Raw genomic sequence first — 26,660 nt, forward strand, 5'->3', positions numbered from 1 at the left:
CATTAACTCAAATCACCACCACCTCCTAAACATCTTTTCTTTAGTAAAGAAAATTCAAAAGATAAGATATTCTTCAACGACTGGACTGATAACACCAGATCTACAACAATCACAAGTTAGATAAGGAGACGTAATAATGTCCTCCAGCAGGGGAGTGAGGGTGTGAAAGTTTTCTTATTTTAGTTTGGACTTCAGTTTGTGGAAGAAGGACAGACCGTTAACATGCCTCAAATTATTCCCAAGAAAACTTCTTTTGCCTCAGTTGGTGCCTGACTTTGGAGCAGAAGTTTTTTTCTACAGATGAAAATATTTTTTGCTGCAAATATTGAAAAGTGAAAGTGAGAGAAACAAACAAACAAACAAACAAACAAACAAACAAACAAAAAAAAAAACGATTCCATGTCCAATAGCACGTTGGACGTGAGAAACACTTGAAAGCAGCTTTCCTGACTGCGGAGAAAAAGGGAAAACAGCTTCTGTTAGGACAAAGTACTAGTAGACATTCTAAGTCGTCTCTCTTAACAAAGATTTTTGCAATGCTTTAGTTGGAGCAAATATCCCGTTGGCAAAGATAAACAATGAAGCTTCTGGAACAGTACACAAATCGGAAGATTCCTGACGAGTCGACCCTCCGAAAGGTGCACCGCTGCACCGTTTCTTTCAACTGTATATTGTATACTACCAGAAGCTTGTATTTATTCTTCATTATATTCATTAAATATGTAATTCTAATTACATTGGATCTTATTTTTACGTCCTCCTTTCCGGTTTTAAGGCCCTTTTTTGTTTTTAGATATTTTAGGTCCTTTTATAGGTCTTTTTGGGCAATATTTAGGTCTTCAACTTCCGAACCCTAGTTATAATATACGTATATCTAACTAGAAAGATTGTTTCCAAGAAAGTCAAAACAAACACTAGTTGCAGCAATACACAATAGAGATAAAGTGAAAAAAGTCAGGCGGTAGATAACGAGAACAGTGAAACAAGTATTCATTCAAACAGGAATATCCTGAAATGAAAATAGGAATTGCCAAGTTCTACTCTCTCAGATCTGAGTGGGTAAAGTATAATAAAACCCAGAAGGTATGATCATGTGTATATTGTTCTAATTTACATTTCATGTGTGCGTGTCTCTAAACAATGTACCTAGCAAGAAATTCAATAAGTAAGTTTATGACATGTGAGGATCTAAAAGATATTTGTTAACTTCAAGAATTGCATTGATTATTCTGTGGTCGAGCGTTTGAATATAACTACTCTTGGTCTGTAAGACTGAGAAGGAGATGCTGTTACTGTTGCAATTTTAATTGATGAGATAGAGATTTTAATCGATGTGTTAAGCAAGTTTATCACTAAGGGTGTACGCCATTAAAGGATTCGTAATATTGAACTAATGCCACTGCAGCAGCAAAGAAGCATACACGGAAACAGGTAACTACTTAATGATACACTTTGGTGTTGCCGAAAATTGGTTACCTGTGTTTCAAAGTGACATTCAGACACAGTTTTCACATAACTACTAAATGTCCCTATGTGGCCTGGTAATATTCAGAGTTTCGCTGTTATATGCAAGGACTTTTCTCAAGATTCCGTTCATGCGTTTCTAGCTATAGAAAAAATATGAGATGGATTGAGTCATATTAATATTATACTTAGCCACACCTGATATATCTCGGATAGAACTGCGCGACGTTTCAAAAATCGTTATCAATTATATTAATTTGGCAAGAAGGAAAATGCACTATATAAATTGAATTTTCTGCGAGTGGTCATGATAAGAGTCCATCTGATGGAATAACCGGCTTAGTCAAGCATTATGCAACAAAACACACAACTTACGAATTCACAATGACCTTATTGAGGGCCCCGCTGTATTTTAAAATCATGTTATTAAATTGCTGCATCTCATTCAACTAGTATACCTTCCTGCAGATGACCTTTTAGATGTATGTTTGAAAAAGTGGTTCCCCGCCTGTAATTCAGCCTTTGCATGTATGAGCATCAATCGATTTAAAAAGAAACTTGCTCTAGGGACAAGATGAGAAACGATATGAATACAAAAACTACTCATAAAAATAGTAAACGACTCGAATTGACTGTAAATATTTCGGACTTTGCTGTTCACGATTGTATTCCATTTTTAAAGGTTTTGTCGTTTTTTCATCCACCACCTTCGATCATCGATATGTCACCTAAGACGTACTCGAAGACCAAAAATAGTCTCCATCAGCATCGACGACCTTCTGGCAAAGTTGTGGAAGGCCATGGATTCCATTGCGGTAGAACATGGTGGGCCGTGAAACGAAGAATGTATCAAGTGCATTTTGCAACTTTACTAGGAATTTGAACTGGCGTCCTCGAAGGTCGAAGGTCCAAGGAATGGAACAGGTGATAATCCGACGGTGCAATGTCCAGGTAGTATGGCGGATGCAATAGTGTTTCCCATCCAAGGCGTAGAACGGTGTTCCGGGTCATCCTAGCTACGTAGGACTTTGCGTTGTCCTGTAACAGGAGAACCACTTTGTGATCCAGAAGTGCTGGCTCCAAAGTATAAGTCCTTTTTGCACATGGCACAACTGCTGACAGTTGCATTGATGCATTGATGCTCTGACCAGCTGTCAGCAGTTCCCGATGCACGATTCCGCGAGCAGTCCACCGAACACACAGGATAACCCTCTTCTGTTGAAGAGCTGGTTTCGGCTGTGTAACCGGTTCATGGGATGCTAACCAATGTTGACGGCGCAGTGGAGTTTCGTACAGGACCCACTTCTCATCACATGTCAACATCCTGTCCAGAAATTTGTCCTTCCTCAGACAATGTCTTCGAATGTTTCATCACCGTTCTTAAACTTGTTAAACCTCGGCTGCACTGTTCGCATATTCACGACACCCTCACCAAAGGCGTGGCATATCTTCCGCCCAGGTCAGCGGCGTTTGACCCCAGTTTGAACTCGTGCAGCATACACACCCTGAGTTCACGATGTGACTAAACTGATATAACCAGGTAGTATGTTCGATATACCCACACCAACAACTGACCGCCTTATCTCCATTCGCATTCAACTTACTCTGTGAGGGCTAATTGAACATAGAGCTCCATAAAAAGCGACAGAACTATCTTGATTATCGTAATGTGTATATGACTTCAACTCGTGGGTAACCAAAGCTCTATCTGCTTGCTGTGGACATCAGATCTGTCTTGTAAGTTTTATGGATCCACATGGACACTGGACTGGATTCAGGTGACACAGTTAAAGAAGATATATGTCATGTTCCTTTGGACAATATTCCTTGTAAAGTCTGTTCCAGTACAGGTTACCCACTCTGCAAGATTTCGTAATATTACGAAGTTACATGTTGAACTGGTCACATTATTACACACGCAGAAAACAGATAAATGTTAGAGTTAGAAAAAAAATTATGGTCTTGCTGTTAAAAAGGTAGGCTTTTCTGTAATTTTCTTCTGATACATATCATAAATATACAGAGGACTATGTTAGTTGTAATGAACTTATATTTAATGTGAACGCATCCTGAATTTCTTTTAATACTGGCAGTTTCAGTTTGTTTCACTGTGTATTTTTTACGTCTGCACAATATTCATGCTATCCCAGTCCAAATGCAATTTAAAACCATGCCATATATAAAAGTGCTATAGTAATGAAACAACTAAAATACACATAATTTGTTTTAAAGGAAGGTGTCTTACAAAACATAGTCTGTAAACTTTGACATAAATACAGGGTCGTATCCAGAAGTAGGAGGACTGATTTTTTTAAAAAATTATTGAACATTTTGGTACATCGACTTAATACTCTTCAAAATAGGCCCCTTGGTCATTCACACACTTCTGGTAGCGAGCCCTCCAGATCGCGAAGTCGTCCTTCTGGAAGTCGTCCTCCGGGATGCCATTCAGCGCCCTCTTCGTCGCTGCTTGGACCACTTCCACCGAGTCGAAACGATGCCCCTTGAGCTGCCTCTTGATACGGGGGAACACGAAGAAGTCCGGCGGTGCCACATCAGGGCTGTAGGGGGGTGAGTAAACGTGGAAACGCCGAATTTGGTCAGGAGATCCCTCATCACGGCGCGGCGCGTTGTCATAGGGGAGCATCCATTTCCCCACCAGGTCTGGTCGTACGCGTGTGATCCGATTTCGCAGCCGTGTGAGCACTTCCACGTAAAATCTTGCATTTACACTCTGTCCAGGAGGTACAAACTCCTTATGGACAATGCCACGACGGTCAAAAAATACAATCAACATCGATTTCACTTTCGATTTCGACATTCTGGCTTTCTTTTTACGGGGTGATTGTGCGGCTCATGTATCTTCCTTGTAGGCCTGCGTAAGCATGTCCTTGGTTTCGGTCGCTGATTTTCCCAGATTGACGCAAGACTTGATGGCGTACCGCTGCTCCAAATTTCGCTCCATCGCAACTGACGACGAGGCGTCACAACAGGAGGTCACTAACACAGTGGTCCACACTCAACTAACGTACGCAGGCGACTGCCGCCGGTCGACACCTATTCCCAACGCTCCCCTCCATAACATCCGGCCTTGCAGCCCCCTACAGTACTCTGCGCGCGGAGGAAAAATCAGTCTTACTACTTCTGGATACGACCGTGTAAAATTTGCATTTTACACAATAAATTTTTAAAGTGCCGGTTGTTTGCCTTTAAAGAATCTTAGTGAGATACTTTTAATATACGTAGAATAATCAAATATACTCTCACATATGATCGACGATAATACCTTTTCACCCGAAATTGTTCCATTTGGATATCTCCGCTATTGTTACATACTAATGAAATACATTTTCATGCTCAGACACTCTGTAGAGGGATTCAATACAATTTTCACATCAGAAATTTGTGTCTCAGTACTACAAGAGTATAGAGACTACGTAGCGGATAAGTGAATGTGAAGCGATGAAGTGTAGTGAGCCAGTCAAAAGCAACTGTACCGTAAAGTAGAGAAAGAAATTGGAAACTTTATAACAATATGTTTCCGTAGATGAACAATGTGCGTGGAACAGAATTGAAGTAGCAAGTGGGTGCAGTGCACAAATGCCTTTAGGTACCAAAATGCTTTTAAGTACATTCTATGATACCACAAGGTAAACAGTGTTGTCAACCAACAATGTTATTTGTATTATTTCTAAATCTAAAAGTTAAATGTAAACTTAAAATGTTACATTTATTATTCCGCGTTGCAGTAAGGACATTACGCCTAGTTTAAACCATTAATTTTACAACATATCACTGATAACATAACTACAATTTGGTATATTCCACAGCACTGCCATCGTCATTGACGTCTGGCCAAAAATTAATAATCATTCTAATTTTTGTTTACTACATTAAAAGTATAATTCACACATAGATCAAAACCTCAATATGTCTAACGGAAAGACTAAACACTCAGAAGAGAAATGTTATTTTAAAATAACTACATTTGCTTTTACTTCATATTTCATTCTTATTTATATTAGTCTCTCAGAAATAATTTATTTTATTCTTTGAGTAGGTGGAGGATTGGATCAAAGAGGCCTTGTACTAAGTGGTGGAAACTCAGATTTATCCGAAAGATACGTTCCTAATGGTGGAATAGGTCAGTCTTATAATAATTTAATGTTGTGTCATATATTTAATAATCATAAATATCTAATTTAATTACGAAATACTTATATAACATAGCATGTCCATGTTTTGTGAAGAACACAATTCAAATGAAAGTACGCTTCAATAACGCAAGTGCGTAGAAGGTACGGAGGACAAAATCGTAAGTAGTGTATTTATTTCCAAATAGATAATTATTATACTGGATGTAGAAATAGTAACAGATTGTTGCAAATAGTGAGCTAACACCTTGATACTAGAACCTGAAGAGAAGTTTGCAGAATGCATTGCCTATTATGTCTTGTTGATTTTAGACTAAATGACGTTTTTATGACATTCTATGTTATGATTTGCTGTTGTAGGAGGAAAGTCCATATTCCTGTATTGCTGCTTATGATTCTATTAAGGATTTTAATAAAGGAAAATTACATGAAACATCAGTAATTTGATTAATCCCTGCAATTACTCAAACAATTTACATAATTATTTTACCATGAAAAATACATTTCCTTTTAATATTTCTCGAATTAATTTCCTCGTACTTTTAAAGTCATTTAGCGGAGCGATAGCATAACAATAAAGCGATATGTGGGAATACTGATTATTAATTGTCAATTGAATTGTTCTCGAAATTCATGAAAGGGTCTATCACCTAACGTATATGATCCAGGAAGGTCTCAGTGGCATACAGCTATCATTGTTACTGACATACGTTCATTGTTTTGGTCAGGAGTGAAAGCCAAACCGAAACTTCGTAAATGTTTTCTATTCATGTTTATTTTCAATGTTAGAGAAGGTTAATTTTGCGATATTTTTGGGGATATTACTGTCATATCCATGGGTGGGTAACTATTGCTTATTTCATGTGTGTATATTATAATTCAATGACAGACATCTAGTTATGACATTATTTGTAATTTGTCAATCCTATGGATGCTTATGGAAAAGTAGACTGCAAATCACGAAGAAAAACACATTTTAATGATTTTGTAGGTTTTTAATCCGGGAAAAGTGGACACTAGACGGTGGTTTTCGCTAATGTGGTACTTGAATTATTTATGTTTCTGGAACAGTGAACGAATTTTGCCCATTTATATTGTAAATGAATATTTATTAAGTCAATGATGTGTGAAATTTTCTAACCAAAATAGACCATATTAATAGCAAGTTTGTTCTTTCTCAAAAGCAGTGCCACATATAAATAACTAGAAGAAGGCTACTTAAGGTTCTAAAGAATGCAGAAGGGAACATAGAAGCCAAAAGGCAAGAGCTTCTGATCTTCGCGGAAGATGGAATATCAGGTGGAGACAAGGGCGCCCATCAGGGGGGGGCAAGGTGGGCGCTAGAAAAATTTTACTTCGGAATATCGAAAACCCAATAGAATTTTTATAATAGTTACAGCAAAATTTGAAACTATATTTGAAATGTCGCTTTTTCTTGCTCGCCCTTGGGTGGAGAGACGTTATATAGTGCTAAGCAAAAACAGTACTCGCTTTTTGCTATCAGATGTTCCAGAAGCTCGACAAATGCAATCGCAAATACAGTAAAGGAGGGGAAATACATACGGACTGGCTGAATCTAGATATTGATGTTCTGATGTTAATCTGTGATAGTGAAGCACAGCCATCCACCTCTGCGAAAGTTTAAGGTCCATAGGCAGACTTTGCAGAAAGCATTGAAAGATCAAAGAGGAGAAAAACTTAGGCAATTCAGTTAGCCGAGCGTGGAACCACTCTTGCTTACGCAGCCGCGATGAAGTAAACAGAGAGCAAAGAGAACTTCACAAGTCTAAAATACTACAAGAAATCGAGGCAAGTCCAACTAGACCGACCAAGATTAGAAAGTCCTGTACACAATTCGAAAGACACACTGAAACTTCGTACGGCTCAGATAAGGCTACGTAATGGTTCTGGAAACGAATCTAACTAAAAATCAGTACCAGCCTCCTAGGTGTAAAGCGAAGAAACTGGGCCATGATATTTATCCCGCTTATAATGACGTACGGGACACAACACAGTCTAAATTTGACTTTGGTAGAGGGCAAAATTTGCACAAATCTATTATGTATGCTGCACAAAACCTAAAATTTGAGCAGTTACAAGCAGATCTCCATCAGCAAGCTAGCATAGCTTCTTAATAGTAGATGAAAGCACCAGAAACAGCGGAAAACGATTTAGATATTTTCAAAAATTCAAAGACATAAAAGCCAGCCATTTTGAATCGTCCAGAGTAATTTTGTTACCTTTGAAATATAACGTACTTTCGCCAAAACCGAAAGGGTTAATATAGTGTAATAGCAATAATTAACTTGTTTTGGTACAAAGTTGCTCACTTGTTTATTCCAGCTCTCCTAACGATATTTCTTTTTATTCCTAAAGATGTACCTCCACTCTACAAAGGTGCATATGGACAAATTCCACATACAACTTTTCAGCAAGAAACTTTGGCTGCTCAAGAACCTAGTAAGTAAATTTTCAATCCTAGTTATTAAAATTAATTCAACTAATTAAAATTAGTATTGACTTGCATGAATTAGTAGTACTGACTTGAATACTAGCACATCGTTGTTACAGAGAAAGCACACTTCAATGTTCATTCTACTCCTATATTTTAAGATGTCTGTCCCTGAAATTGTAATATTGATCTTATGCAGACAACTTTACGTTTGTGTTATTCATATTTGCAATAGAAATGAACACCAAGATAACGAATAACAATTATTGTCATATTAACGAAAAGTGAAATGGTTTCATGGAACAATGAAACTACAATTACACGATTCGCTTGGTTCTATTCTCTGATATTATACATTCACTGAAAAAAATCGTTAATCGTTGAATGTTCGCTGAGTATGCTGTGAACATTATCACATCCATAAGAAAAAAGCATTTTGTGAGGATAGGATGAATGGAAAAATGAAAATTAATTTTCTTAATTAAACGCACCACTGTTACGCTCTTCAGACCAAAGCAAATGGTTGATTAATAAAAGTAAATGATTATGAAATGAAGCTTTTTCTGATCTCCTCTCTGAAATCGAAATTGAGATCACGTGCACCAAAGGCACACGCGCTAGCCAGTGGGAAAGACGAGAATCGAATAGTAAGAAATTATATCTATGAACTACGTATGTTAACGTGTTGTTTATTGTATTCTGAAACACGGATAGGCCTCCAATGATGATTTTCATAGTATAAAAATCTTAAATCATCGTGCATCATGACCACAATGAAAATATAAATCAAGTTATTCCAAGTTATGACCGGAGTATCTCTGTGGGTGTTAAATTTTGGAACAGAACGGAAACAGTGTCTTTGCTTGTATTTGAATAAGTATAAATTATTTTCTAGCATTTCCACTATATGGATGTTAGAAGGAAAGGAATAGCTGAAAAGAATAAGAAGAGAATGAATATTGGTTGAATTCTCTCATACGCAGATTATTTTAAATTACACCTAGAGAAGACACCAACATTCGCAGTTATCATAAGCTTCATCATGTGGAAAAAGAGATAACATATTTTATTATTCAAGGAAGAAAATTAGAATGGGACTCAGGCATGGGTCAATCCATCTGAAGTGGTACAAAGATGGTGAAAATGGTTACTCGTTCATCTTCGAAAATTATAAAAAATCGAATGTGATCAAGCTTGTGCATGAGATGGTCAATACGATGATTCACGTTGTCGCATGTACAAGTGTTTCTGAATGGCGGCCATCTTTGTTGTCGGTGGAGTGCCAATTTTTGCAATTGCAGGCGTTTACGAAACCTACAGTTGCTCATGATGTGCGAATCAGGAGAACACCAAGCAGAAACGAATGTTTACAGAACAGACAGGTATACGGAGAATATAAAATTTTGCTTCTTAATAAATATGCAGGGTTACAAAACAATACTTGAAATCACCAGAAAAAAGTACAGAAAATTACACATTTAAATGGGTTGTATTTTGGAATGGCATAAAGTGGGAAGTTTTGTGCTGAATACTATTGCATGTAAAGAATCTGCAGAAATATCCACAGCTAAGATACTATTGGCACCATAGATTTATGGAGGTCCGAAATTTGAAGTTTGTGATTTTAATACAATTTTGGGGGCGTAATGTCTCAGGAGGGCAAAGTGCTAAAAATTGCCGCTTAGGCCACAAAGTAATTCTGTATGTGAGTAAACTATTGCAAAAAATCATAACTTATATTAATGTTACATGAAAAAAAGTGAGCACATGGTAAAAACATACAGAAATTACGTGAGTGACGATGATCGTAATCGAGAAAAAATTAAATGTTTGGATATGTTTCTTGTTAGATTTCAAAAACTACGTATGATACAGCAATTGCGCCCGCTTTTGTTTGTGTTCAGTTGTGTTAAAGCTTGCGAGTGGCGTTTGTTCCATTTTTCTAGCTCCATGATCATGTCAGGTCTATATGGAAATGGGGTTTGATCTCCCTTACACCCACGACAAAGATCGTCGAACTGGACTGCGGTATTAAGGTACATAATGTATCAGCAAAGTATCATTGAAATCCAATCCAGTTTATCAGTGGTGTCAGTCAAGCGAACACTAACAAACGTTCAATGTTGTAATACAATATGTAACAAACTTGTTCGTACAGTGTGAATATACTGGAAATTTGCTCTGTAACCGCCAAAAGTGACCATTATGTACTAGCTTTGTTTTAGTTTGTTGTAAGGAAACATCATCATCTCGTCTCGGCTTTCCTCTTTCTTTTCTTTCTTCTTTTTCTTCATTCTTAACACATCCAATAATCTTCTACTTCTTCTCCTGTATGTTGAAACGTTCCCTATTTTCATTAGAACTCTCTTGATTACCTCAGTATCCTCCCCTATACTTTCTATTTCCCACCATGATTTCTTCTCTTCTTCTTTCTTATATTCCTTCTTCTTTTTTTTGTTTCTTTTTATCCTTTCCACTTTTAGCTTTCTTTTATCATATCCATTGGTCTCCACTTGATTGTGAAATTTCTCTAAATCTTCCTCTGCCTTCCTTTTGTCACTACTTATCCACATGATCCTCTCTTCCATATCTTATATATAAAAGAGAACGTACAAATCCTTTGTTCCCTCATCACGCTAATACGGCTGAACCAATTTCTTTCATTTTTGGGGGGTTATTAGGATTTGGACCCTAGATGGTTTTTATCATATCACTTTAATTTTTAATTACCAGTGTCTTCAGATAATTGACCATTCAAGTGTCCATAACGTACAAATCCTTTGTTAGTTCATCATAGGTAAAAATAAACGTATTTATATGCAACCCGCATGACCGTGTCACTCGGCGGGTTAACATAAATGACAGGCGATATAATGTTAACATTTACTGCAATCTACTATGGTTTTTATCATATCACTTGAAAGCGAAAAAGTAAAAATTATCTAAGTAACAAAGTTTATTGCGTTCCGGGGTGACCGCAGCGAAGCGGGGCGGGTTAACATAAATGACAGGCGATATAATGTTAACATTTACTGCAATCTTCTATGGTTTTTATCATATCACTTGAAAGCGAAAAAGTAAAAAATTATCTAAGTAACAAAGTTTATTGCGTTCCGGGGTGACCGCAGCGAAGCGGGGTGAACGCTGCTAGTTTTCTATGAAATTTTTCTTTGTAGATCTATCAACATCACTCAACATCAACATCTATCAACTTTATGAAAAAAAAATTCCCTGATGCATACTTCTTGCAAAGCAGGCAGAATGACAAATTGGTCACAGATTGGTTCCAGAAGAAGTGTGCATCAGGGAACTTTTGTCATAAAGGAGTGATATTGATAGATCTACCAAGAAAAATTTCATAGAAAATATGGAAGAAAGGATCATGTGGATAAGTAGTGACAAAAGGAAAGCAGAGACACGCCTTATCATCTTATTCTCAACAATTAAGCTCTTAATACTGACATCGACAAGGCGAATCTTTTTGTTCCATTTTTCCAAGATATCTTCATTCCGCTTCCTGGGTGGCACACACCGCAACGCCTTCAATCTTCGATCAACCGTCACGCTGATCCGACACCTGCTCATTTACAACCATCTGACCAGCATGTTCGGGAACCTAATAATCCACTAACTCAGGCTATAAACCCAGCTGACATGAGAACTGCTTTAGCAAATAAACGCAAAACGGCCCCTGGATTCGACTTCATTACATATGCTCTCATCAAATGTGCACCTCCTTCTCTCATTCTGATTCTCTGTCATATTTATACGTTCATCCTTCGAACTGGCTTCTTTCGGCTTGATTGGAAATACTCCAAAGTTAATCAATACCTTCTTAACCGGACGTATTGCATATATTTTTATTAACAACGCTCAATCATACCCAATTTTCATACACTCTGGCGTACCTCAAGGTTCTTCTTTGTCTCTATTGTTGTACTTACCTTACGTTGGTGATCTCAGACTCACTCCTCACGTCCAAGTCTATCAATTAGCTGACGACACAGCATTTTTAACAACGGCTCGTACTATCTAGCGTATCAATAGACTAATGGAGCCAGCTATCGACACATTCGTCCACTGGTGTGACGTATGGAGACTCAGTATTAACTCTGCGAAACGCAATCTATTGTATTTCTACCACCTCGTAGACGATCCAGAGTGTTTCGCAATCCAAATCTATTAAACATTCATGTGGACAACACGCCAGTTCTTCATTCATCTTCTCTTACCTACCTTGGGTGATATTTGACACAAAGCTCACTTGGACACCACAACTTGAGAAAAATATTACTCAAGCCAGGGAGAGATTAAATCTCCTTAAATGCTTAGTTGGAACCAGCTGGGGTTTACGACAACCTACTGTCCTCCATACTTACAAAGCTTTTATGAGGACTACTTTAACATATGGCCATACAGCCTGGGCCCTGACAAATTTTATAAACAATCATCTATAATAAAGCGACACGCTTTCAGATTGGCCTATCGAATTAAATTACCAAGTCCAACCAGGCTCTTCTATGACCTCATAGATTTTCCACCACTATTCACCCATCTAGAACAGCTTCGCATCCGTTATATTACAAAACGTTTTGGCTTATAACACACTACGTTTCAGGATATGATACATTATGACCGAGAAAATAATGCACCACCACGATACGTCGATACTCCGCTCCAGCACTATCTTACATTGCACCACTTGCAAATGGGTCCTGCCGACCGAGACCAGAAGTATTTGCTATATATCATCCACGTCATCTGTCATCTTCCATATATCCATCATATGCACAGTAAATACTTACTAACATGGGCCTCTCCTGTCTACATCCGTTCCTGAATAGCCCCAGAAACAGAAGATAACCGCATCTGTTTACTAACAGAACCTCGTGTTGTGACGTCCAGAACAATTCATCCTAATTTCATCATTATTTCAAAATAATTATTCCTATGAGTTCTATTATTCCTGTTATGTTTTTGCTATGAATTGCTATTCCTTTTTTAATGTTTTTCATATTTGTTGTTATAATCACGCACTGAGCCTTTCTGCCCTGCAATGAATAAAGAAAAAGAAAAATCCATCAGACCAACTAAGATTGTTTTAGCCTCCACAATACAAATGCAATACTTTCCCGAAAAAAGGGCGCAACCCTTTAGACGGATAGACCGTAAAAAATGCAATCATATAAGTAATGATAACCTCAGATGTGTTGTCGCGCTGTCGTTTTTGCTTGCTCTTGTAGCATTACAGCGTATTTGAACTTTTTGAGATCTAAGATTATGATAAGCGCAGTACCGAATAGATTCTTACAATAGCAAGTGCATACGTTACAGTAGCCATTTTGACATTTTGAGTATGGTTAAAGCAACATGTCTTGTATTTTTGGGACAGACACAATAAAGCTTGTGATGGTCTCGACAACCATTATATATGGTATTTCCAACGATGTAGCGGTTTTATAGTTACAAGTACCATAATTAACATAGTTGTTTATATTAGAAATATGTCTAGGACAACCATACATTTTGTTCACGCAACTATAGGTTTTTTAAACAATATAATATTGTACTCCGAATCATAATTCTTGCTGGCGCTATATTAGCAATACTGTATAGTTGCATACAATCATAATTATGGGTGAATGTAACTATACCGATTTTAGAGTGGGACTTTCAGTTTTCGAATGCTTTCCGGTCCTCCGGAATGTCCTTTGATGCTGCGGTGCAAGCTGTTTTGTTCCTACCCACTGTCCCAAAATGCTTGCTTTTCAGGGATATTTTGAGGCGTGGAAACAGAAAAAAGTTCGGGCTGTACTGGGGCTGCGATTGTTGGTACCCCTGCGTTGACCAGGTAGTCGGTGACGATGAACGTACTGTGGGCATTATCTGTGGGTTTGTGGCCAACGCATTATCGTTGTGCAACTTGCAGTTGTCTGCGATGTCCGGCCGGATGCGTTGAACACTGCGTTTCAGTGTTTTGAAGACTTCCACATAAAATTTGTTATATACAGTGTTTCCAGGTTATTCAAAATCGTGATGAACCAGTCTGTGGATGTCATAAAATACGATGAGCATGATCTTGATCCTTGATTTGCTCATCCTGGCTTTCTTCGGACGAGAGCATATGCCACTCCGATGGTTGCCTTTTGGTCTCCGGGTCATATTCACATACCCAAGTCTCGTCACCTGTAAAGACGGTCAAAAATTTTCAATCACGTTTACACATGTCAAAGTTTTCTTGGCGCGTTTCAACGCAGCGTGACTTTTGGTCATCAGTGAGCACTTTTGGAACCATTTTTGCGCACACTTTCCGCATACCGATATGGTTTGTAATGATTTCATGAACTTGACTTTTCGGAGTGTTTTAACATGTCGGCCATTAAACGAACACTTAATCGTCGGTCTGAGTTCAACAGTTTCCTCACTCACGTCACATTGTCAGCCATGATGGTCTTGGATGACCGTCCGGCGCGGTCCTCGTCGTCGACCTCTTCCCGACTTTCCAAAAAGGCATTGTGTCACCGAAACACATACTGATCTGAGGGCATGTTCTTTGCAAGCAGTCTTGATCATAGTAACATATTCCGTAGCGGTCTTGCCAAGTTTCACCCAACACTTGATCGCAAATCTTTGTTCTAACGAGCGCGGCATTTTCACTTGCGCAGGATCATAAAACAACCCTCACAGAGAGGCCCGTCCTCACTCTCCAGATGGTCGGAGCACACTGAGCGACGGAGCGTTGGTTAACTGGGTTCCGCTACTATTAGGCTCAACCGGTTAGACCGCGCTCCGACGTACAGTCGCGTCACAATAAATTCAGTGACACTACCTTCAGCACAGCATTTTTATGTGACTCCTACACCAAACTTTGTGTGGTTGGTCCAAAGTAATGTTATATTCAGAATGTGCTTTACTAAATTTAATAAGCAGTAAAATGTATAATTGACAGAATAGATGACTAACCAGTCATTAAATGCATGATTATCCTTCTCTTACACATTTCTCTGTTGTCATGAATACTGTAAATGAGTATCTTTACCTCTAGTATTTTCTATTAATAAATAAATAATTAAAAACTTGTAAATATTTTATAATAGCAGTTATTAGATTTTAAACTTAGAGTACGCTCACTTTTACAAAAGCATTTCCTTCATAATTTGGTTTCCAATCTCTTTGGTGTGTAAGTATAGTAGAAATAATTAATTAAATACAGTAATAGATTAAAATTAAAATTTACCTGTGAAAATAGAATTGATTAAATTACTAATTAATGTCATAAAAGAAAGTAATGGTTAAAGTTGAATTGAAAACAAATCGAGGAAAATTAAAATTTAAAATGGAAACTTTCATTACAATTCAATAGAATTGTACTCAGCTGTATGTGGTAGTGTAAAACTAATGATAAAGTCAAGTGGATGGATAGTTACTCTAATGTCATTAAAAGTTCCCGCCGTCAAACAAAAGTGGCGCTTAACAAATAGCAAAACTAAAATGGCGTAGCAATGTTCATATCACATGTTTTTTAAGAGAATAACTTATGATTAACTTTCTAATGGTTACGATTGCTTAAGGCACTTGAAAATTAAATATAAAAAATGATTCTTTAATATAATAATAATTTATCTAATTTTTTAAAATAAAAATATTTTTTTATAAGTATCTTCTAGCAAGTTTAAGGTGAAGGCAGAAAATGTTATTCCTAACCTAACCGCCTGGTTTATTACACCGCTCTGCATCAAAAATGATGTTTTGGAATGAATGGGTGTTCCCAAAAGCTTTTGATGCGCTGAGTCCAACGGTGCAATCGATGTTTTCCTAGCACGTTAGGTTTTTGAGGAATTCAAGGATTTGTGTTTAATAAAAATCCCGTTATTACGTTGTAGAACGCAAAGAAGTGTCTGCAACCATCTCAATTTCTAGTGTTTAATTTAAAGTGAAAATGTGAATATACCATAGTATGTGGTCTGGCAACACTAATACAACTACTCTTTACTTCACAGGTGGTCTGCTAACACCGATTGAAATGAACTGGTCGGTTGCATAACGCGTATATTTGTGTATATTTATTTTAACCTTGCAATTAGTAGTGGGGTCCATAAATTATCAAACGCTCCCTCTATATCGAAAAAAGAGCCAAAGCATACTTATTTTCCATGCTACTTTCATTAATTTGATAAAGAAATACGTCTAAAGCAACCAGTCGATTTACCCTTTCTGAAGTCATATTGTAATTCATCATGTCCAACGTTCCTATGAATGTGAGTTCTATTAGTTATTATTCTTTCAAATAATTTTGAAATGTTTCTCAGGAGATAGATTGAACGAAAAAGAATGTACTTCAGTTAGACCTTTGTCCTGTGTTTTTAGCGTTATTAACAGTTTAGATTGTTTCCATAGTGAAGGAAATTTTTGTTTTTAAGTAGAATGTTGAGAAATTTTGTTAGATATGGAGTCCAAATATATTTTTTTAGTTCTGTAAATTACATTTGCTATTCCGTCTGAACCGCGAGCTTTTTACTTTTTATTTTTTTGATTATTATTTCCACTTCCTCATTATCAGTTAATATAATATCTTCATCTGCCACCGGAGCTATATGTTCCAAATATGCCCTTCTTAATTCTTTCTCTTGTTCCGTATCATCTTCCTTTGTGTCTTGAGGAAAAAAAATTGCTCCTTAGTTTGGACAATGTAGCCTCTCTAGTTACAGTCTATGATCCGTCCTCGGTGTTTAGTAATAATTAGCTTAGTGGGCTACTTTTGTGCACAGCATGCCTATATGGGAGTCCCCACGGATCCATCTCTAAATTTTTTTTAGAAAAAGTTCCCAACATGTTCTCTTAGCTTAATATTTCCTCTGAATATTTTTGTTTGATTTCTCTATATTCATTCATGCAAGTCTTCTTCTTTTCAGTACTGGGGACCAAGCAGCTTGATAGCTTTTCCTTTTCGCCTTCACTTGCTTTTTCAAACAATCAAATTTTGGTGAACAAAAGCCAACATACGTTTTCTTTGGAGTAGAATCTAGAATCGAAACCTTTATTGCCCTTTTTATACTTACTTCAATTTGAGATACCAATTCATTCATGTCTTCAAAGCTACTTTATTTCTGGTAATTTCAGATTTTCCTCGAATTTGCACCAACTTTATTGATATTTTTATTCTTTGCGGTTTGGTCTTCGTGTACTTCCTTTACTAATTCAAATCTAATTACTCCATGGTCGCTAGTTGTAACTTTATCGTGTACCATCCAATCACTTATTTTTATCTCTAATTGTGGAGAGTATAAAGTTGTATCAATATGAGATGACTCCATGGGACCCACAAAAGTAGGCTTGCCACCCTGTTCAGTGTTATTGATCCGTTTTGCCGTATAAAATCCTCTAATAGCTCACATTTGTTATCAGCCGCAGGTGATCCCCAAAGAGCGGATTTGGCGTTTCCTTCCATTGTCAATATACTGTATATTCATTACTTGGGTTTTGTTGAACAATTTCCTTATTTTATCAATAAAAAATGAGTGTTCATATTAAATTGAAAATGTGAATTTATTAGCCAAAACTTCCTTTCATTATATATTATTTCAACACAGATCAGACAATTATCGCAAAATAGAGACCAATTTTGAGTATTTCGAGATTTTTATTTAATACAACAATTGCTACTTTTGACTCTCCCACCTATTATTGTCCTTGCTAATACTGGAAATGTTTTTTTTTTTTTTTTTTTTTTTTTGCTGAGCATGGTTCTTGGATTGTAACAATGAATACTTCATTTAATTCAGCCAGTCTCCTGAGTTTCATTATGGGGATTTTAGATCGCTGAGCATTATTTTTCAATTTTTAAGATTTTTTTTTACTACTATGCATACCTCGTATGAACTATTGCTTCCCTGCCTGATTTGCTAAAAGCAAAATAAACCCTGCCATAGGCGTTTACTAGCTGCTTATAAACATTTCTATATTCCAGTAAATGCCTCGCCTTTCATAAACTTCATCCACCAGTTTAATAAGTTCCCAGCCGTTGGCAGGGAGATAATAGATTCTTAATTCCATTCTATCTACTTCTTCGAGACATGGATGTTATCGATCTGCCTTTCTCATGCAAGTCTCTTATAATTTACCGAAATGCTATTGTTAAGGTCTGTTTATCCTCTAATTCCGCCAAGGGGCCGCAAGGTGGCTCAGTGGTAGAGCGTTCACCTCCGGTGCTTGAGGTCCCTGCTTCGATCCTAGCTCGCGCCGTATGGACTTTGTGGTAGACAAACACCGTGCTCGTGGATTTTCTCGTGGTTCTCCCATTTCCTCCCACTTTCTTCATTTTACTCATATCTCATCATCACCGTTTCCTTTAGCCTAACCGGCATAAGCGTGGTACGTAAAACTTAAAGATTTCATTTCTAATTTCGCCAATTGATAATTCCTATCCATTTTTTCGTAATAGAAGAAGACTCTTACTAAATAGCAAAAAGCTTCCGTATGACAAACTAGCAAAATGCTTATATAAAGGTAACCAAAAACGTTCTGTCGCTTTCTCACAAACCACCTTGGAACATCGATAAATAATCTAAGACGTAACAGGAGGACCCCTTTCCGATTCAGAAGTGCTGGCTCCAGAGTTTTGAGTTTTTCTTCAACACGGCTCAACTGCTGACTGTACATAGTTATATTGATGCTCTGACCAACTGGTAGCAGTTCCCTATGCACTGGTAGCAGTTCAAGCAGTTACCAAACCCACAGGAGGTTTTTCTAGTGCAGTGCTGGTTTCGGCTGTTTTGGAATCGGTTCATGGGATGCTAATCAACAGGACGGCGGCATGGAGCTTCGTACAGGACCCACTTCTCATCACATGTTAACACTGTGCAGAAATGGCTCCTTCCTCAGACGAGACAGCAATGAAACATAGGTTGCCTTGTTGTCCAGTCAAATCATGTGAGACCCATCGCCCCAACTTGTAGTGCTTACCGAGTTAATGGAACTACTGCCGAATGGTTTCTCCAGTCACACTGAATTGTAGTCCCAGTTCGTCACATGTCTGGCTACTGTTTGCCTCAATTGCTGCCTGAAGATGTTCATTTTGTACATGTATTGACCTTCGAGCACGTGGTGTGTCTTCGAGTTCGCGACTGCTCGTGAATTTCCTAAAACACCACTGTACTCTCCACGTAGTCACGACGCCCTTACCAAAGACCTGGCATATCTTCCGCCCTGATGGAGCGGCATTAGTCCCCAGTCTGAACTCGTACAGCATGCACGATCTTATGATGCTCTATGGAGGTCACATGTTCAATCTGTGCTTAAACAAATTCACGATGTAAATGAACTGCCACAACCAGGTAGTATGTTTGATATACCCACACCAAGAAATGACCTTCAACTTATCTCCACTCGCATTCAACTCACGGTGTGAGGGCCAATTGAACACAGACCTCTACAAAAGCGACAGAACTTTCTTGGTTACCATTATAGTTGACCACTTTTCATATTATTCCCAAATTTCAGGACCACCGCACCCTTTCTAAGAATAATTCTAAAGAATTATAAATTCTTTTTGTAATCTACTGATACAGGATGCATCTTTTATCTTTTGTTCACAATACAAATTACAGTTTACTTCAGCGAAAATTTGCCAAATCGTTATATAGATATTGAAATTGATTTACCAAATCTCAATTTAATCCCCTTTGCACCCCAACTAAAATTATTTTAGGAAATTGACATTTTGTATTCTAAAGTATTATGGTATGATGCAACTTTTGCACGCTATCAAAATTCGAATTTCGTAAAAAAAACTTCGGTCCACCCTAGTGTAGAGTGTGAAGCTTCAGAATGGAGACGTTTCATAGATTTTTCTGCAACCAGCCTGAAAGATGTTTCACTCCACAATGGCAATGTCCCTAGAGCAGTACCGGTTCCTTATTTTACTACTCTGAAAGAATCATTTGAAAGTTTGTAATTTTTGTTGGAACTTGTAAAGTACTCCGATCATGGGTGGATTTTATGTAGTGACCTCAAGGTTATCAAACTTTTACTTGACCTACAATTGGGAAACACAAAGATGACCTGGTTCTTGTGCGAATGGGACAGTCGCGACAAACAAAATTACTGGCAAAGGCGGGAATGGCGAACCAGAGCACCCTTCACACCCGGAACGAAGAACGTTCAACATGCCCCGCTTGTGGAACCCACAAAAGTTCTGCTCTCTCCCCTTCACATCAGGTTGGGTATCATGCACCAGTTTGTAGTGCTCTGGACGAGGACGGAGCGCGTTTTAAGTATGATATAATATTTTTCCTAGAATAACCCTTAAGAAGCTGAAAGCAGGTGTTTTCACTGGACCGCAAATCCGGAAACTAATGTGTTACACCAATTTTGACCTTACAATGAACCAAACACAAAAGGAAGCCTGGCACAGCTACAAGGATGTTGTAAAAAACTTCCTAGGAAATACAAGGAGTGCAAAGTACAAACGCATTGTTAACGTCATGTTGGACAACTTCAGAAAACTCGGACGTAACATGAGTTTAAAGTTGCACTTTCTATTCTCACATCTGGACTATTTCACACACAATCTTGGCTTTTACAGCGAAGAACATAATGAACGTTTTCACCAAGATTCAAAGGACATGGACAGATGAAACCATGGCGCTTGGGCTACTAACATGATAGAAGACTACTGTTGATCCCTGAAAAGGGAAAGTACGTCTCATGATATGTACAGACGAAGTATAAAAGGAAGAAAATTCCTTCCTGACAAATAGGAGCATCATTGTCGGTGATTGTAAGCAATTGTTGGGAGTTACATATTGGTTTTCGTGTTTTGCAAACAAACTGGACGTGATAGAACAAACCGATTACATATTTGAAATAGGCGCCCCAAAATTAGGGGGAAATGACATTCAACCCCAGAACATCAAATTCTTTTTCTCAAAATGCAGAGCGGTGTTATAACAGAATTTCTTATCTTGTGTACTGCAGCTTTTGTTTAAAGAAAACTTACTGGAATGAAATATTCTGATATTTATTTTCAGGAAATGAGGAAATCATGAGTGGGATTGCAGGCTCATCAGCGCTCGGTTTTGGGGAAGGTGGAGGAGTACCAGCTAACGGAATGACGAATAATTTTGCCTCAACAGGTATTGGAACACATAAAGAAAACCTACAAGAGATTAAGCATTGGTAGGAAGTGATCGAGTGAGTGAGTATTGTATATTGACACCTAAAGACGTCTGAAAACTTTGGTGACAAGGTCAACAATTTAACTCATATATCCACAGAAGGATTTCACCTAAATTAATTACTATTTATTGTGGTAAAAATTGCAGAACTTAAATTTCACCATGAAAAGTACGTTCTTAAGTTAGTAGGTATGCCATACTTTACAATGCCTAATATGAGTTTCGAACAAATAACGCTACAGAATGAATGAAGGTGATTCTTTATTACCATTTCATGTACAACTACACACACAAACCATTTAGAATAATTTTGATCATAATACACAGTGACGTAATTATAGTAGGTTCTCAACAGCGATTAAGCATACTATACAATATTTTCATGCTCGTAGTTGGAACATAGGGGACACTGAAAATAAAATTTAACTGTAAGAAATCTTCAAGCATCAACGCGTTTACAGTAATTGATAATTCTGTATCTGAACTATGATTCAACTAAGTTTAGGCTCTTCCTAATAATCACAACTCAATATATGTTGTTAACTCTCAGGTGATTATACGAGAGAATGGGTTCAATCGCCTGTGAGAACTTATGTTGTTCGCATTCCAACTAAGTTGTAGATCAACATGTAATTAAACTTTGCTGCTGAACGAGACACTGAGTTACAAATTACCCATTTTCTCAAGATGTGTTGGAAGCCACGTTGCGAACTAAGTGTTATCTATGTGGGTAATTTCAGATTCGGTTGCACCTGGAGTTATTTACGTTGGATGCAAATCCGAATAGCGAGTGCAAACCTTCAGGTGACGGTTTGTTGAAAGTGTATAACTCATACAATTTCTGAACTTATATTCCTTCTACGTATCCTGCATCTTGTTTCATCTATCCAGACTTGAGCTACGAATATTTGAATGAACTATATGGCACTTGAAATTTTTTCTTAAATAAAACAAAGACCGGCACCAATATTGTACATACCTTGCAGAATGTGCTTGGTAACCAAATAATTGATGAAAATATTGTTATACAGGTATGTATATTGTATGTAAATTCAGTTTGGTTATCTTGTAAGATACAGTTATCGTTTTCTTGATACTCATTTAGTTAAAAAAGTCATAAGAAAGAGAGGAATCTGCAGTATAAAACCTTTCTTCAACTACCGTATTTTCCTGTCATCTCTTTCGTCAATTACACCTTTAGGTACTTCGGTCACTTTTTGTCAAGGAAAAACCTCTCTGAACATCCGACGGTGCTACATGAGCTTCACTATCATTACTTCTTTGCATTGAAAACTCCAAATGTCCTCGTGATGGAATACAATCTATGGTTGATGCATTACAAAGTTGGTTGTTTTATACTGAATCACGTAATATTGTAGTTTTCATTTTTCTTCATATTTGAAGGTTACATATGTCAGTAGAAATTTTCAGTCTCACCAACAGTATGTTGGTAATGTCTTTTCGGAATACTTTTTTTTTGTAAGTTTGAATAGTTTGGTTTGGTCCATTTGTGTCGCTGTGTTATTCAAACTTTAACGTTGAAGCAAAATACATGAAGACCCACGGCAAATCGAATCCGGGACTATGCGCTTTAGCCACTGGCAACACAGAAGTAGATGTGATTTTTCGATTCGATTGTTTTAGGAATACACAGCTACACCACATAAGTTGATAACGCGTAATCCAAGAAATTTAATAAAATACTGTTAATATGTTTTCACAGAAGTAAAGAAAGGTTGCTTACGCCTATTCTTCATTTCACTTCGTAGCCAAATTTGTGGTTTTAATCGCAATCCTTACTTAATATAATTTTATTATTTATATTTTCATCTTCATAATATTCTTCCAGTGCTGAATGCTTGTCTCGTGTCACTCATTCATTTGAGAAATTCATGCAAGCACAAATCCTCGTCCAAGTTAATTTCTTCTAGGGTATACACTGAATTCATAACTATTTTATCAGGCATTGTTCTTTTATTGTCACACTAAACACAACAACACACTGAACAAAGCTGTGTGATTAACTGTGTTTTTTGAAAGTTTGATGAAGACACAGTTAGTGTGCTGAAATTTATGTTTTTACATGAATTATGATTTATGTTTTTACATAAATTTATCACATAGTCTTGCACATTGTGTTGTGTTTAGTTTAGAAATTTGAAAATGGAAATATTTTCGGTTATCTGTTACAAATTTATGAGGTAGAACTTATTCTCTGTAATGGACTTTACTTTGTCGAAACTGAACTGCTAAGTAATTTTGATTTTGAAACGATCTGATAAAACAAGTTAAGACATGATAGTACTACTTTCAATACTTTGAAACAATATTGTTTAGATTGAATGTAATTATTTGAATAAACTACTAATTCTATTTGAATATTATAAAAAAATGTAATTATGGACATGTTTAAACTAAAAGTAATACATCGCTAAATTATTAGGAGGGTTAAAAAAATTGTAAATGAAATCATTCATTTATAAAATAACACACACCTCTTAAATATTATAACGAAATACTTTAGTTTGTATAATATTTACCTGTACCGTGGGCAAAAAGTGCTCATAAATATGTAATATACTTAGTAGAATGTTCATTTTAAATTAACAGAAAAGAAGAATGTTTTTAATATATGTAAGAGATTATTATGGGATAGTTGTGGCTATGTACATGTTATGTGTTGACCTAGTCAAGTGAATTTATGTATTTCACGGTTTTAAAAAGGAATATTTAAGACATATCAAGCAATAAAGGTGAGGCTAATGATCTTTGAATATCTGAGTTGATTCTTGCATGAAGAAAAGTTATTATCGCTTCGTAACTTATATTTTACCAGACGGACCAGGTTGACGACGCTTTTCTATAGAGTCGTTATAAAAATTTGGTTTACCAAACCCGGGATCTTTTGAAAATTCAGTTCCCGAAGAAGGAAAGTAGGGCTGAATTTACTTGGATATTACCATTTATGAATACGAACTTAACCGTATTACGAAGCGGTAAGGTCATCAAAAGAAAAATGGATAGTGAAATAGTGCAACAGGAATCTAATACCAGTAATCCAGGTGAAATTAGTGCAACACCAAGTTTGTCATCTGAGGATCGACTTTTGTTAGCTGTGCAGCGACAAATTATGCAAATGACGACTGAGATAAAACAAACCATGGAACAGAAGCTCAATGAATCGAACACAAACATGGAACAGAAGTTCTATGAAGCTAACCAGACCATGGAACAGAAGATAGAACTGAAGTTCTATGAAGCTAACCAGACCATGGAAAAGAAGATAGAACTGAAATTTAATGAAGCTAGCAAGCAGTATGAAGAATTAAGTAAACGAATAGAACGGATAGAACTGAAATCAGACGATACGAAACAAACAATCGTCCAGGTGATGAACGACATATCCTCGCAGTTTGAAGAGAAGTTAAAAAGGTTAGCCGATGAGTGTCAAGAAAAGCACGATCATCAAAATCATGAAATCTGTGCTGTAAAAAAGGATTTAACGTTAATAGAATCTTCCGTTAAACATCAAAAGATCCAGTTGGCTACTATGCAGGAAGAAATTAAAACGTTACAGGCTAGAGACACCATTTATCGCAATAATCTGGGCAGTGATCGCTTCGAGTTTCCCCAATCACCGGATATAAATACGCCTTCGCCGGAATCTGAGGAGGATATTATATTAGAGGAAAATTGTCCGAAGATCACTGATGAACGAAATATAAATGGTATCATGACACAGCACGCTACGGACCGGAACAATCACACCACAAGAACAAGGAGTGAGAAAAGAAAGGTAAAGCTAAGTGTCAAGATGAGCGAAATCAAAGCCATGAGTAAATTTAGTGGTAAGTGCAATGAAAATGCTAGTTCTTTCTTAGAGAAATTCCAAGACGAATGTAATATAATGTCTATCGACCGATCACAATACATGAAATTAATACCCCATGTATTACTCCCACCTTGTTCCTTATGGTTTAAGGCAATACGTGATCACATTAGTACATATGAGGAATTTAAAGCGGCATTGATCGCGAATTACGAAAATGACTTTTTGCTGGCAAACAGAGATGCCACTCTTAGAAATCAACATTTCAATCCTCGATTGCACAAATCTATTGTAGAGTTTGTTATAAATGTCTATAATGAATTAAAGGTTGTTAATCCCTTGCAATCGGAATCAAGAATAATTGCATCGATTCGCAATTTGCTTCCATTTAAATTACAGCAGATCTTATTTTCCACACAGTGTATGAGTTTCAGTCATTTATTAATGCTTGTACAATGCTACGAAACTCAATACCATGCTATGAATCTAACACAATCAGGAATGGGTAAAAATAAGAATAATTCAGATCATTTGGTCCCTGTTCGGAATTTGAATATCCGAAGTGTGAATAATAATGAACCGAACCTAAGACGAGTATACTCTAGCAATCAAAATGAACAAAATAGACAAGGTTATGTAGGGAATCCGCCTAACCTAATTAATCGTAATAATTCCTATGTTAGACCATATAGTCAAAATAGGTTTAAAAATAGACGAAATGTATGGAGAAATTCCACCAACGCAGCGAACTACGTGGATAGAAGTAATGGAAGGATAAGAGATGGCACTTCACATCAAGATCCAGGTATTGAAGTAATTTCTGTACAAAACAATAATACAGGACATAATCATGATTGTGCTGTACAGTGTACCCTATTGGAACCCTACTCGAGTATGAATTTAAACTAATTGCGGCTGATATGGTAGGGGTTAAACCCATGTCAGCTGTAGGTTCTCATGAGCATTTATCTAAAAATTTAAGCGATAATTTCTATGAACATTTATCTTCCAATTTACCGGTTCATGCTAATTATGAAAATGATCTTTCTTATGACGTTTCTGTGAATAACTATTCGGAAATAGCAATTAACAGGTGTCAATATCAATTTATACCTGTTGTAAATCGTTGTTGGTTTGAAGACGATACTGTCAATGATGGTTTTAATATCGAAGAAAATTTTGTATTTTTAAAATCATATAGTACTGCTAAAATACCTATTAAAGTCAATGGATTAAGTACCGAAGCTTTACTCGATACGGGAGCAAACGCCTCTCTATTATCGTATTCATGGTGGAAAGTAATCACTAGTAATTATTCGAATCCTAAGCTACAAAAGGCTGAGAACATTATTATAGTTGATTTTACCGGTAAACATAAAAAGAGAGTAGCAGGAATTACCCGTGTGTCAATATCTATCCAAGATTTCGAAATATCAATCCCTATTCTGGTTATCAAAGATCTTAACGAGAACTTAATTATGGGCTTAGATTTACTATCCCAATTACGAGTCATGCTTGATTTTAAAAACCAAACTTTGACGATACCGGGTATACCTCAGAAAATTGTTCAAAAACTGCTTCCAAAA

The 26,660-nt window shown here is 36.9% G+C and overlaps 1 protein-coding gene across 3 annotated transcripts in view; it reads left to right on the top strand.

Annotated features, from left to right (window-relative positions):
- LOC145679883 (uncharacterized) overlaps window positions 1-26,660 on the top strand; it is a 140,724-nt gene that overhangs the window by 15,451 nt on the left and 98,613 nt on the right. For 2 of the 3 annotated variants that reach the window (XM_081750393.1, XM_081750395.1), the window contains exons 3-5: window positions 5,522-5,608; window positions 7,995-8,078; window positions 21,099-21,203. In XM_081750393.1, coding sequence (XP_081606519.1) covers window positions 5,522-5,608; window positions 7,995-8,078; window positions 21,099-21,203 — 276 coding nt within the window. The remainder of the gene's footprint in view (window positions 1-5,521; window positions 5,609-7,994; window positions 8,079-21,098; window positions 21,204-26,660) is intronic. The other variant, XM_081750394.1, reaches the window with a different exon arrangement.

This window comes from Thermobia domestica, chromosome 2 (genome assembly GCF_964235325.1).
Source record: "Thermobia domestica chromosome 2, izTheDome1.hap1.1, whole genome shotgun sequence".
Taxonomy (NCBI): Eukaryota; Metazoa; Arthropoda; class Insecta; order Zygentoma; family Lepismatidae; genus Thermobia; species Thermobia domestica.